At 39.6% G+C, this 13,770-nt stretch overlaps 1 protein-coding gene across 6 annotated transcripts; it reads left to right on the top strand.

Annotated features, from left to right (window-relative positions):
* Positions 1–301: 301 nt before the first annotated feature.
* On the top strand, positions 302–13,410 carry eif4enif1 (eukaryotic translation initiation factor 4E nuclear import factor 1). Of its 6 annotated transcripts, none has more exons than XM_084928935.1 (19): positions 302–659; positions 1,311–1,454; positions 1,536–1,609; positions 2,817–2,944; positions 4,292–4,560; positions 4,832–5,030; positions 5,175–5,338; positions 6,075–6,210; positions 7,474–7,650; positions 8,186–8,412; positions 9,015–9,089; positions 9,224–9,404; positions 9,520–9,632; positions 9,838–9,971; positions 10,270–10,351; positions 10,487–10,610; positions 11,668–11,979; positions 12,100–12,270; positions 12,418–13,410. In XM_084928935.1, the coding sequence occupies exons 2-19, from the start codon at positions 1,362–1,364 to the stop codon at positions 12,603–12,605; spliced, it is 2,847 nt and encodes a 948-aa protein (XP_084785061.1). In that variant the 5' UTR covers positions 302–659; positions 1,311–1,361; the 3' UTR covers positions 12,606–13,410. The 6 variants fall into 6 exon arrangements, with proteins under 6 accessions (XP_084785061.1, XP_084785060.1, XP_084785058.1 ...); XM_084928934.1 differs by having other exon boundaries at positions 8,186–8,457; positions 9,520–9,608; XM_084928932.1 differs by having other exon boundaries at positions 8,186–8,457.
* Positions 13,411–13,770: the final 360 nt, after the last annotated feature.

The raw sequence follows: 13,770 nt of genomic DNA, 5'->3' as shown, positions 1-13,770 counted from the left end.
ACGGGGTCTTTATTTTCATACGGACCACCAGGAGACCGGCGGTGGAGAATCACAAATCGAGCGAATCCTGAGACAAAATATGGCCGTCTCTAATAATGCCTGTCAAGTGCCTTTTACCGTAGTATAAAAAATCACTACAAAGCAATTTACATTTTCAATATTTTATATACATACTTATATATACATATATATACATACATAAACCAATTTATTGGGAAATTAATTTTCATATATTGATTTAGATTTTAAAATAACTATCGCCAACGCACACCTGCCCATTTAAATTTTTACAAAGGCGCGCTGGTCACGGCGTAATCTTTGCCAGGACCTTCTTAAAGCGGTGATCAGAGGAAAATTTCTGCTACGACTTAGAAAACAGAGAAAGAGAAGACTATTATTTGAGATTTCACCGGTTCCGTGTGATTTAATTTGTTGTTTTGGACCAGTCTTATTGTGTTAGGTTACCCCTCTATAGTGTGTGCTCCCTGAAATCACAGCGACAACTCTACCGGCTCACGATTTGGTGCTCGCTGGGTGGGCATTTATCCCCAGTCCCCCAGCTAGTTAGCTAGCTGAAAGTGCTAGGCTAGGCTAGCCAGCTAACTAACGTGATCAGCTCGGCCGTTAGCGACCGGCATTCCCCACAGCATTCAGACTGAGTAAGTCCGTCTTTTGCCAAAATTTGACTTGCAAGTCGGTTGTCTACACAACTTTTGTGCTATGAATTCGCCTTATGGTTAACTGTGTGGGACGCTACCATCGTTTGGCTAACCCTGTATCAATCTCTTGGCTAACTAGTAGCGTTTATTTCCTAAAGCTGAAATGATGGGGAATGTTTTGTATTAAAATGTTTACATGTATTTAACTCGCTGGATCCTTTCATTGCAAAACGGCTTCGTTTACAACTCAAATGCGATAGCCAATTCGTAAATTGACGTAAATGCTTTGTAATATAATGACATGTCAGTTCTCAGCTGCTGTCAATTAAATTGCTAATTAGCCAGCAACAACCTGAGACTCTAGGGTTGTTCTTTAACTGCCCGGTGCAGGTAAGTTCCATGAGAGTTTTTCTTCACGGCAACTTTTCTATAATTTTGTTTTCTCGTGCTGCCTAGTTTAAGATGGCAATACATATGATATATTTTGCAGCAACAGAAGGAAGCAGTGTGGGTTTTTTTTGTTTTTTTTGTTTGTTTTTTTAAATCTTCGGAACATGCGTCCTTTCATTTGAAGTAATTGGCCTTTAAGACTGTATTTAGTGGCCGTAGTCGAGTATAATTGACTTGTAAATGTTAACTTGTCATCCACAGGTGTAGAGTCATTGGTGGCTGAGACACTGTCTGCTCTGACTGAAATCCATCATGGAGAAAGATGCCTGTGTAGAGCCTAAGAATGGTGAAGCTGCTGTCGACCAGCCTAAGCCGGCAGCCACAGCTCCTTACAGATACACTAAGGTGACAAAATGCCAGCTGTGTCATTGTTTATCTAGTTTAGATGTTGTTGTGAATTAAACTAGACTATCAATTTATTTGCAGGAGGAGCTTTTGGAAATCAAAGAGCTGCCAATCTCCAATGAAAGGCCTGAATGTCTCTCACAGAAATATGACAGGTATGAATTTGTAAAAGTCACACTGGGTAATACTGGAGAGGAGATTATGCTTCTCAAATGAGAAAGCATGGGTGAATTCTAGTAAGGAAAAGTACTAGTATTTCTCTATGCTGTGAAATACTGATTTTTGGCACAGATCAACAGTTCTTCAAATGTATGTTTTGCTGGAACTGAAGTGTACGTGATCAAAAGTTACTTTGATTAAACAAGGTTAAGCAGAGGATTTTCTACACAAATATGTTCACAGCCTGGAAACTAAAATTTGCATAACGTTTGTAATAATCATTGACATGGTTTAACTGTCAAGAAGACTTGCTCCTGCTTTTTGGAAGTCACGTGTACTTTCAGCTTGTCTCTTGCTCGGAGCTCATTTAAATTCCTTGGGGGTAATTCTTAAACAACAGTCAAAGATTTGTTCAGATGTCTGCTTGAGAAGCTAAACAAAAGCTTGCGCTAGAAGACTTGTATCTTTGTCCCATAGCTGTTAGAGCCAGGAACAGTGGCTATGGCTATATGAGAAGTGGGCTCATTAAAGGGTGGGTCAAGCTGTTTTTTGGGGTTTTTATTTTTAATCATTAAAAAAAAAGAGACCTCTTTACCCCTTCAAAGCCTACTAGGAGTTGCCCTCAAAGATCTTTTCTGAACTGAGCAGTTTGTCGTCATTTTTTAGATCTGCTTATGTTTGCATCCGCTAGTGTGGTGAGGTGTGAGGGTGGTCTCTGCCTAGGCAGCTACCCTTCAAACAGTTTTAGTTGTCATCTAATCACATCTTTATTGATGGATACTGAGGTGTCAGAACTCGTCATTAAGTGTAATGTCTTTATGGGAGAGAGTTCATGAATGACTTCAGATTAAATTTGATTTGTCTCAACTGTTGGAAAAATTGTTTATAGTAGTCTGTCATCAGAGTTAAACACTGCTAGTGCAACAGTATCAATTAGTTTATTATTTTGAAGATCTGATTTTCTTGCACCCTCCTTTTGGGTTGTATTCTGTGCTCACAGCATAAAGGTTGAAATGGATGGCCTCACCTGTGTATTGTATTTTTGCCCATGCCTATCTTTTCATTGTTGCTCTTTATTTATTTTTTCCTAAACAGGATCCCAGTTGAGGCTGTAGTTGTCTGTCTTCATTTGAAATTTGACTTAAAGTATGGACTTAAGTCTTATGTGTGGCTATTTTTTTTTGTTTGTTTGTTTTTAAATAGTGATGGTGTCTGGGACCCTGAGAAATGGCATGCCTCATTATATCCCACTTCAGAGCGAAGCTCACCTGTGGAAGGTTTTAAGAAGGACTACATGGATGACAGAGTTCCATTAAAACGAAGAATCCCAGGTAAATGGAGATCGACAGACCATGTGACTATCGCGTATTGCGTTGTAGGTACAAGTGGCAGCAAAATCAAAACACTGCATCAAGTGCTAGCATTTCCAGTAATCATTAATTCTGTGGTTTTAATCCCTAGTTATGTACAAAACGAAGCAGAACAAGGCAGGTCCGTACAAAGACAGACTTGACAAAAAGGCAAAAAAGAGACCATACGCGCATACAGAGTGGACTAAAGACTTTAGCGTGCTGCCCAACTTTCATCACGCACATATTTATAATTATGCCTTAAATGTGAGTGCATACACTCACGAAGTGTTTAGTAACTTCAGATTCCTGCAACAAGCCCAGGTCCAGTTTACTTTGGTGTATCTATTTTCTGATTTGGACTATTTCATTTTACAGCTGTCATTAAAATTTTTTCTGTATCTCGTTTACAGGCCAACACAATCTATTTGTCTTTTCAGGTTGTAGTATTACACAACATTTTCAGATCCAATAGAAATAAAATAAGTGTTTCATAATTTATTCAATTTATTGTCTTTATTTATAACTGGCACTATTGTTTCATTTTATTATAGAATCTTACAAGAAAGAGGCAAAATTGTATTCCATTGTACTTTATTAGCTGCTTCTGTGAAAAAAATCAACACAGCAAAAAAAAAACATTGCAAAACAACATACTGGAAAACAGTTATTCATCACTTGATTGCTTCAATACAACACTTGGGCACATATATGTGGGACTTTTCATGGCTGTTTTGATGTCTCTCCCTCTCTCTCAACCGATCAAATCTCGCTGTGGTAGCAGCTTTAAACTCTGTATAACCCAGGTTAACCCAGTCGGAAACATGACTTGAACAATTTTTCTTCCACGAAGGAATCTGATAAAAAACGATCTCTTTACCTGTCGGCTTCCCGTGGCTGTCATGCGACCGGCTATGGCAGTAAATAATACAACAGCTTCTTGCCATTCTTTGTGTCTCTGTTTATCTCTTTGTGACTGTTGTCTTGTAATAGCCCGTGCACGCTAGTACCAATTGCCACTTGTACCTACAATCCTTTGCGATTTTTACCCCCGAAATGACATCACATTTTCGATCTCTATTACTGATGGTAGATGGTTATCCTTTCATCTTTGCGTTTTGTAATAACAATGTTGTCTAGAAACTTAACTGTGCTCTGATCAATGAATGTTTAGGATTTTAAGTTCCAGCCTTGCACAAGATTTCTAAACTGCTGCAGTGGAATTGTTCATGTAGTCTATGTACTCCATAAAACTTTTTTTTATTTTTTATTTTTTCCCTCCCTCCATCTGTTTTTTTTTTTTTTTTTTTTTTTTTTTTTTTTTTTTAGATCCCCGTGAGCGGTTAAAGGAAGATGACCTGGATGTAGTACTGAGCCCACAGCGACGTAGCTTCGGAGGTGGATGTCAGGGCAATGCTGCCCCTCATATCCGTCGCCCAATCAGCCCCTTGGAAAACAAAGAAAATGATACTCTACGTATGGGAGGGTCACGCAGAATTGGCAGTGGACGCATAATTGCTGCCCGTGCCTTTGAGAGAGAAGCTCGTGCAGAGAAGGAAAAGGAGCGTGAGAGAGACTTGAAGGATAAAAGATTCAGGGTTGGTGTTTGTTGCTTTCAGTCAATGCAAATGACCTTGCATTTAGTTCTAATGTGATATTGAATGCACTTAAATTTTTTGGAACTTTATTTTACACGATACATTTTTTTAGTTTAGCTTTTTTTTTTTTTTTTTCTTTTGAACTGTCTAAAAACACAATTCTCTTAAGACTTGAACTAAATTTATAAAAGTGTTTCTGTGCAGTTACTCTTTAATTGTCCCATCCCATATTTCTAAATTGATATTGTTTGTCCCGTGTAATCATTTGCAGAGAGATTTTGGTGACAAGCGTGTGTTTAGCGAAAGGAGGAGGAATGACTCGTATGCAGAAGAGGAGCCAGAGTGGTTCTCGGGGGGTCCCACCAGCCAGTCGGAGACAATTGAGCTTATTGGATTTGATGACAAAATCCTGGAAGATGATAAACGCAAATCTAAGCGTTCAAGGAAGCGGACAGAATCTTTGAAAGAAGGCATGTCAAGACATTGTTAGAAATACTGCCAACATTTTTAGGGACTATTGCATTTCTAGTAGTATTTGGAAAGTCAGTTCAGTAAGACTTCATGTTAAAATTGTGACTTGTATTTAATTTTATTGTCACACATCTTGTATGCAGTAGTGGAATGTAATGGCGGACAGCCTGAGGAGCAAGATGTGGGTTTGCAGCCGACAGCTGATCAGGAAGTTCCCCACACTGATGTTCTTCCAGAGCCTTCAGCTGGTGACTTCGACTTCAATGAATTCTTCAATCTAGAGAAGACCATGCCAGGACTGGCCTCTGTAAGTACTGGGGTGCACTATGGTTTTGTTTTGCTTAGTGGTGTGAAGCTCACAGATGGGGTGTCATTAGTAACTTCTAAAATATCAGTGTGATTTTAATTTTTCCAGATAAGCTTAACAGTAGAGGTTTTCATGTTTGCTCACCCCTGAACCAGACATAACTGTCAACTTAAAAACAAATGATACAATCAAGACTCTTACAAGCCTGATATTTGTGGCTTTTAAAAAAATAAAATAAAAAATCTGAATTTCACAAATTGTGCATTTAGTCATATAAAACTAAGTATTGATACTTTGTATCAGTGCAAGATTACCTCTGCTGCACTAGCTTGACCTCACTGAATTTGGTCTTTAGTTGGTGAGTCATGTCACTGAATGGTGCACTATCAATGTTCTCTTCTCTGGGCTTTTGCATGGGGTTAATGAGATGTTTAAAAGGCATCAACAATCCAAATTTATGCCCATCATTGTAGCTTGGATGCAGTTTCTAGTTTGAACTAGAAAAGCCCAACTGCAAACTACTTTTAGCATTTTAGATTCAATACTTGCTGGTAAATGAGAACAAGGTCAAAAAGCAGTGCATTCAGTGACACTGCCCTCAGTCTTCTAGCACCTTTTTAGTGCTAAATCGATGGAAAGCGCTGCAAACGTAAGTGGCACATTTGTTCTTGCACCCTTCAATATGCAGATTTTTGTATCCTAGTCTGTCTCACAGGCCCCTATTTCTGTCTTACAGATGATAGAGGATGTTTTGGGAGAGGGCCCTGTGTCAGCTAGCCGCTTCAGCCAGTGGTTCTCTAGTAACCAGAGTCCATGCAGCCGGTCCAGCAGCTTGAGGTCAACTCCTCATGAAGAGCTGGAGAAACTTGCTGGTAAGTGATTTGATTTCTTGACCACTGAGTCAAATCTATTTTCTGTAAAAGCAGTTGTAGGGCACACGCTTGTCACCTCTGTGATAAGACAAGTCTTTACATGACATCTGACGTTAACACAGTAAAACAAGGGTATGAAGGTATGCAAGGAGAAGGTGCTAACAGGTGGGGATGTGAAACCCCTGTGTTAAACAAATGACTCGCTGGAGCGTTCACTAGTTGCACTCTGTATGACTCTGTATGACAGGAAGCACGAACGGTGGTTGGAAACTACTAATGTGGCTACGTGATGGAAAAAGCTGAGCTTAAAGCAGCTGATTTAAAAACCTATTACCAATGTTACAACAGCCTGGGTTTATTTACAAAAAAAAAAAAAAAAAATCAATTTTGTGTGAAACTATTTACAGATTCCTGAAGCGCTAAAAGGCTGTTAAGTTAATGTTAAGTCATGATTAAAATTTCTAGGAAAAAAACATGACCTAAGCTGTTTTTGTGCTTACATTTCACTTATGCTGTGTCTTTTGTATATTTTGCTTTGTCACTAGATATATCTACTCTTATTAATCCTAAACTGGGGAAATCGACTAGTTACAATAGCACAAGGGCGAAAGAAAAGCTGAATTGTTTATATTAGAAAATTATTAAAAAGAAAAATGAAGAATAACAAAAGATAAAAAGCAGAGGTTGAATAACTATAAGAGTAATTTGTATGTACAAATGGTATTATATAAAACTAAAAGACACCAGTTTTTATATATTCAAAGTGCAGCAGGAATGATAAAATGTTTGTTTGTTTTTTGTTTTTGTTTTTTTTTAAAGCATGTGTTTATTCTTGTGCATATTGCACAGTCTGTCAAAATGAAGGACCTACGATAGCACTTGGATGAGGATAGAAATTGCCCTTCATTTTGTTTGTACTAATAAATGCTGCTGTCTGCAAGCTGCAGGCATTGATTAAACATTGAGTATTCTTCTCCCAGTATCAGATATGAAAGATTTCCTTGAAATATCATTTTGAGGCTGTATTGTCTGCCTCAAGCAGTTGTTATTTAATCATCAGGATAGCTTGCACGATTTAAAGAAATCTTAGAAATGTACCCTTGACATTTGCACACCACTTTTGGGATATATTATCAAAATCCTGACCTGCTGCTATTGCATCATATGTGATGCTATTTGAGTACAAACAAAGATTACGCTCCCGAAATGATCTGGATTGCTGTTAAATATCCTAAATCTTATTCCCCTTCTGATTCTCTGAAGGGCTCGAGCCACGTTGCACGTCCCCCAGCCGAGGCAATGCCTCATATTTTGCACCTATTCAGTCTTCTGAATGCAAGGAGAAGGTGGACATCCTGGAGCTGCTGCATAAGGCCAAAGTAGACCTGAAACCTCTGCTTTCTACGCTCTCTGCCAATAAGGCTCGGCTTCGGGACAGCAGTGAGTGTCTGTTTACTAAACCATTTCCACAGCTGAGCTCTACTCAGTGTCATGTGGATTAAAAGTCTACCTTTTCTGTTCCTAACCACACACATCCTATTACCAACTTTTTTTTTTTTTTTTTTTTCTATTCATGGAGTGACAGAGTCACAGTTCAGCAGGCTCATGCGTTTGTCTTTGAGTAGGTATGGCAAAAGAATGCCAAAAACAAGCAAGTGCTGAATGCCATGGTGCACACGTCGATGATCCTTGACAATAGCTAGATGAACTCGGGAGATTTCAGCAGTTAGCTATCATGTTTTTCAAAAATGGGGATATGTAGAGAGAAGCTGAATTTCAGGCTTTTGAGTTTTAACATTCAGCTGCACCTCTGTCTGCAGTAACACACTGAAAGCTGTTGCAGGATACTGTGGAGTTTAATTTAATTTAACACAATTTATAATTTAATAAATCCATTCAATGAAATGGTAATTTGCTTTTTAACACTGAGCTCTGATACATGAAGGTTGAATTTTGTTGTATAATCTGTTCCCAGCTAATTCTGGAGTTGTACTCTCATTGGAGGAGGTGGAGGGAGAAATGAAGGGAATGAGGCTAGACTCGGAACCACAGAGGCGAAAGGTGCCACCTGCCCAGAGAGGAAATGGAACGCCCTTCATGGCTGAACATTTAGAAGAGGCTTTAACTGGCGGGTTGAGTGCCCGTCCGCGCTCACGTGACACAGACATGTCAGCCTTTAATAAACTGGTCAGCAGCATGAAGGCAAGTGGAACTCTGCCACCTCACCCCAAAACCAACACAAACACTGTAAGTATTTCTACATATTTATAATTTTCTTTGCTCCAAGTCGACACTTGATATGTGCCAACTTGGAGCATTCTGCATGTTGCAGTAAAACAGGTGAACTCGGGCCCTGTTCAATGCATCCTGCAAGCTTAAGAACCCCCCCCCTTTTTATTTTTATTTTTATTTTTTTTTAAATTAGGATAGAAAATGATGGGCATAAATTTGCTTAACTGTTGAGGTTGTAGCTTGTATACCTTTTTTTGCAGTGCAATGTCGTCTTGTAAACTGTCCTTTGTGCAAGTCAGTGAAGAAAACAAAAGTACTAGCTTCTTGAATTGGGCAAAAGAATTGTCAGAATAATATAACGGAACATGAATCTAACAGCGTTACTCACTTGCAGAATGGACGCTTTGACGTGGAATTGCATGCACACGTCTATCTCGTTCAGTTGACTTTTTCCTCCCTGGCGGTGACTTGACTAAGGCTAATTTGTTTGCAGTTCAGAATGTAGAGTAGCAGACTGATTACTTTGTTCTACTTTGATTTACCCCAATTTTCCTCCCTCCTGTACAAAGCAGCAAACTGCAGATCAAGCTGTAGTGACACTGCCTGATGCCCAAGTACCTGCACAGCCACAAAAAAATATATTCCAGGTGGGTATGGTTGCTGTCCTGAGGATAATGAAGTGTTCCTACAATCAGTCAGGGCTAGCTGTTGACTATTCACAATAAATCTACAAAATCATAAAGTAAATGAGAAGTTATTGGAAAATGTTTTCTCTCTAAAGGAGCTTTTGGGAGTTCGTAGTGGCTCCCCAACGCAGTTTGGCAATCTGCTGAGCAGCGGCGAGGCCCCAGTGACTTCTGCACCTCTACGTGGCCTACTACACAAGGGCCCTTCACTCCCTCTCTTTCCACAGAGGGCACCCTCACCTGAATACTTCAATAGTCGGTTGCAACCTCCTGCAGGTAAGCTTACTGAGGAGTGCCATGGAACTAGGAAGAATGATGGCATGCGGTTCTTTAAATTGGATTAGCACATAAATTGGTCAATAAACAGTTCTTCATCCTCTCCTACCTCAAGGATTTCCTGTTGGTCCTCAGCCCATGCTACCAGAACAGTTTGCTGATATACACAGGTCAATCAGTCCTGGATCTGCTGCACAGCAACAGGTTACTGAGATGAGATTTCATGCGGTTTGTTTGGTTCATATGTAAATAGTTAAATATGCTTTCAGTAAACTACTGTTTAAATATTATAATGTATATGTTGTGATTACATGTTGCTTGTAACAGTCATATTGATAGTAGTAGCATCATGGAGTAAAAATTACATTTATAGGCCTTTGAGCTAAAACTTTGACTTTTGATGAGTTGGGTTGGGTCTACCTTGTCTTTCCAGATGAGGGCGCTCTCTATTCCTATTAACCAAGCAGACTTGGAAGCACTGGCATTCCAGCAGGATCTTGCTCTCCATGCCCACCACCAATTCCAATCTGGCTACAAACAACCACAAGACAAGTCTTTCCGAAATAGGTTTGTTTTTGCTTTAATCGTGTTTAAATACCACCTAGTATAGAGACTTTAAATAGTTATGATATCAGTCAATTTCAGCAAATTGAGTGACATGCATTTTAATGTCTTATTGAAGTCCTATTGACTGCTTTTCACAAAACAAATACTTTCTTTATAAACAAAGCTGAAGAATATATTGCCACATATTAAGCCAGTATAATGTATGCCTCCAAGGATGAAAAATAATGTTGGTTGGAATTTGTATGGCTGAGTGTTTGGTTTTTGTTTTTTGTTTTTTTGTTTTTGTTTTTTTGTCCAGACCGCAGCGTCTTAATCGTTCCCCTGGACCAGGCTCTCAGCCTGCTGGAAGAAACTCTCCAGGAAGTACTGTCACCAGTATGGTAAGCATAAACGTAACTCTGCAAACTTCTTCCCAGTGTTGTTTTTAAAGTTGTTTTGACTTATTTCTAATTCATGCACCTGTTGTTATTGCTAGTATTAACTTCTTTCTTTTCTTCCTCCCCTGCCTATGTCAGTTGTCCCCTTCATTTACACCCACATCTGTGATCCGCAAAATGTATGCAACAAAAGAGAAGAGCAAAGATGAACCTTCAAATCGCTCAGAGACCAAGGACGACTCAGCAGCACATTCTCACGATGGTGCAGTATTAATTTACCGTATTTTCCGGACTAGAAGGTGCACTTAAAATCCTTCAATTTCCTCAAAAATCGACATAATCCAGTGCACCTTATGTATGAATGCTGGTTGTGCTTACTTACCTCGAACCAATTTTATGTGGTATACGGCGCACAAAAATCTGTCAAATGTTTTAGTACAACTTTGGTAAGCTACGAAGCCGGACCGCTTGATGGATTGTCGGAGCATTACAGCTACCAGTCAGGAGCCTCACGGAGTAATCTGGGCCCAAAACAAAGTCCTCTTTAGGTCCAAAACACTGCGGCATCACTGAGAGTTAAAAACTGTTCTTTTACCTTTTATAAAATGATCAGTGTTGCTGCTTCACCAGGTGTAACAATTAAGTTTAACATCCAGGCATCCATGAAAACAGAATTTTTATTAAATTTAATAGAGTTAGAAGTTAGCAGGAAGTTAGCTCACTAGTTTCCACCTAAACATGATGTACCATGTTCTGACTGAGGGAAGACTGAAATGAAGACAGAAAACTAAACAGCAGTAGCATTTGTAGGGTTACTGAAGTTGGGCTAGCTGGTATATGATGTGCTACATGATCGCTAGCGACATAGCTATGTTAGCATAACATAAACACAGTGAAGCTGGAGGATGAATGCTAACTTTTTTCCACTCAATAAAAGTTAACATGAGGGTTCTTGATAGTTGGGGACAAATGCAATTGCATGGCAGGATGCTGTAAATTTCTGTCAGGAGAACAACTGAGATAATCCATCCACATTATGAGGTTAGTCATTAATATAATGCAATGCAACAACATGGGAATGGAGCAGCTGCGAGAGAATTCAATATTAATGAATCAATGGTACAGAAGTGGAGGAAGCAAGAAGAATGAGTTGAGTAAAATTTGACTTATCTGACTGTTTTGTTTCGCTTAGTAATCCGGTGCGCCTTATGGTCCGAAAAATACGGTACCCAGAACTAGTTTGATATTTAACTTTCACTTTCATACCTGTGAGTGAACACATACCCTGTAACACTGAGATCTTGGTTGTATGATTACAGGCAGCAGCTCCCCAAATCTATACCTGGAAGCAGTGGATGGTAATGTAGCTCAGTCAGGGGGAGTAAAGACCAGCTCACAGACGTTGTCTAGCAAAGAACAAGAGCGCCTCAGGCCTGGCTCTACTGGACACCATCCACCTGCCATGGTACCTCCAGGACCATCCTCATCTTTCCCTCGTCCTGTCTACCCAGTACCGCTGCTATCCCACGTACCTATGGTGCGCCCTCCTCCCCAGCTCCACCCTGTGGTGCAACGTATGCTGGCACAGGGTATCCAGCCCCAGCAGTTAGGACCTGCTCTTGTGCAAGCAGGTTGCTGGCTTTTTTTTTTTTTCTTTCAAATCTTTTTGCTTTATAAAAACACTAAAAACTGTATTAAAGTCTTCTGAACATTAAACCTAATTGTTTCTGATCTTTAATTGTACTCTCAAGGTATATTTCCGCCACATGACCTTGCACAACTTCAAGGCTTGCCTCCTGCCCTGCTTGGACAACCACTGTACCCACTAAGTACAACTGGGCATCCACTTCTACCTCCCAGAGCCAATACTCAAATGCAGTTAGCAGCAATGCAACAGCAACTTCAACAACAGCAACGACCAAGTGAGTGGAGGAAAATTTCAAATATTCAAATTCAGTGGGGCTATGTGGCTATGGCAGAATTATCCTCACAAATGTTATTAAAATGTGGTGTATTTAATTATCTTGTTTGAAGACTTGTCAATTGAATACTTTTGTCTTGTCTTGCAGTACATCCCAGTGTCCCTGGCACTCAGTCACAGAGCCAAGGCCCCCACCGGACGAATGGCTCCCAGCGACACGGCGGCAGCCCCCCTCTAGGCCTCGCCAAGTGGTTTGGATCAGATGTACTAGAGCAGCCACTCCCCTCTATGCCAGCCAAGGTCATAAGTGTAGATGAATTAGAGTTCCGGCCATAAGAAAATAAACACTGTGCTGGAATTTTTTTCTTTCTTCCCCCCCCCCCCCTCTTTGTCCATCTCCACTTGTTTACTGTGAAAATGTGAACTTTAATTTGAAAGACAGTGCACAGAACAGGATGATGTAACTAAACCATGCTTTAACTTCAGTATTGAAGTTACTGTTTTTGAAGAGGCAAGTGATGGAGATCCGTTTTGCCAGCTGAGTGAATATATATTTTTTGTACGAGACTGCACCGTAAATAATGTATAGGCCCAATTGTACAGACCATGGGAAAAAATCTTATTCTCAGTGTATATAGATAAGGTGTTTTTTGTTTTGTTACCCCCCCCCCCTTTTCTTAGTAAAGGGGGGCTGTACCAATCTTGCAGTTCGACTGAAAACTGCGACAAAGTCAGCAAAAGCTAGTAGCATTCCTTTGTCGCGTCGCAGCCACATAATCTTGCATCACCTGAATCGTACTGAGAGGGTCACACGGTGAAAAATGTTGGCATAATTTTAGCGCATACATCTTCCCTTTCATGGCATAGATAGTGGCCCTTTCCTATAGAAGTGGAGCATTAAAGATGCCTCTGAGGGATGCAGCAAGCTGTTTGTGCCTTTTGTGGGTTTTTTTTTTTTTTTTTTCTTTTCTTTTTTGAACTGTATCCTCTCCAATCCTACTGGTCACTAATGGGGGCAGCACTGCTCGCAGTCAATTTTTTTTTTTTTTTTTTTTTTGAGGGTGGCTGGGATTCAGTTTGTGTGCTATTAAGTTATAAAAAGCACAAATAGAATTAATAAATAAAATCTTGATTAAACATTTTTGTATTTCCTCTTTAATGCAATTAAATGTTTATGTGGTTGAATGCTTACACCTGCCACTAAGAGTTCAGTTGTAAAACTTTCCACACTAACAAGACACATGGTTGCAGTAACTTGTACTTTTGTGAAACAGAAAATAATTGTTTTATTTTGAGTCTAATTCAGAAGCAGTACTTCACACTGGTCTGAGATGTTTGTTTTTGTTCACCTTAACATGGCTAAGGGTCACGAACTCGTAATTCAAACACAATCTCAGTACAAACTGTTAGTTTAGAAATTACTAAAATGTTCAAAGTTTAAACTTTTTAAAGGTAAACTTTAGATTGCAAAAGATTGTATTTACAAGATCTTAAATGTTCA

This window comes from Perissodus microlepis, chromosome 5 (assembly GCF_051167445.1).
Source record: "Perissodus microlepis isolate ML-2025 ecotype Zambia chromosome 5, ASM5116744v1, whole genome shotgun sequence".
NCBI lineage: Eukaryota > Metazoa > Chordata > Actinopteri > Cichliformes > Cichlidae > Perissodus > Perissodus microlepis.
This window is presented reverse-complemented; position numbering and strand designations above follow the sequence as displayed.

Coding starts and splice junctions, on each gene's coding strand:
- eif4enif1 (XM_084928931.1), top strand. CDS start 1,362: ATGGAGAAAGATGCCTGTGTAGAGCCTAAGAATGGTGAAGCTGCTGTC. Junction 8,458..9,011: donor CCAAAACCAACACAAACACT/GTAAGTATTTCT, acceptor TCCTGTACAAAG/CAGCAAACTGCAGATCAAGC. Junction 9,633..9,837: donor CTGAGATGAGATTTCATGCG/GTTTGTTTGGTT, acceptor TTGTCTTTCCAG/ATGAGGGCGCTCTCTATTCC.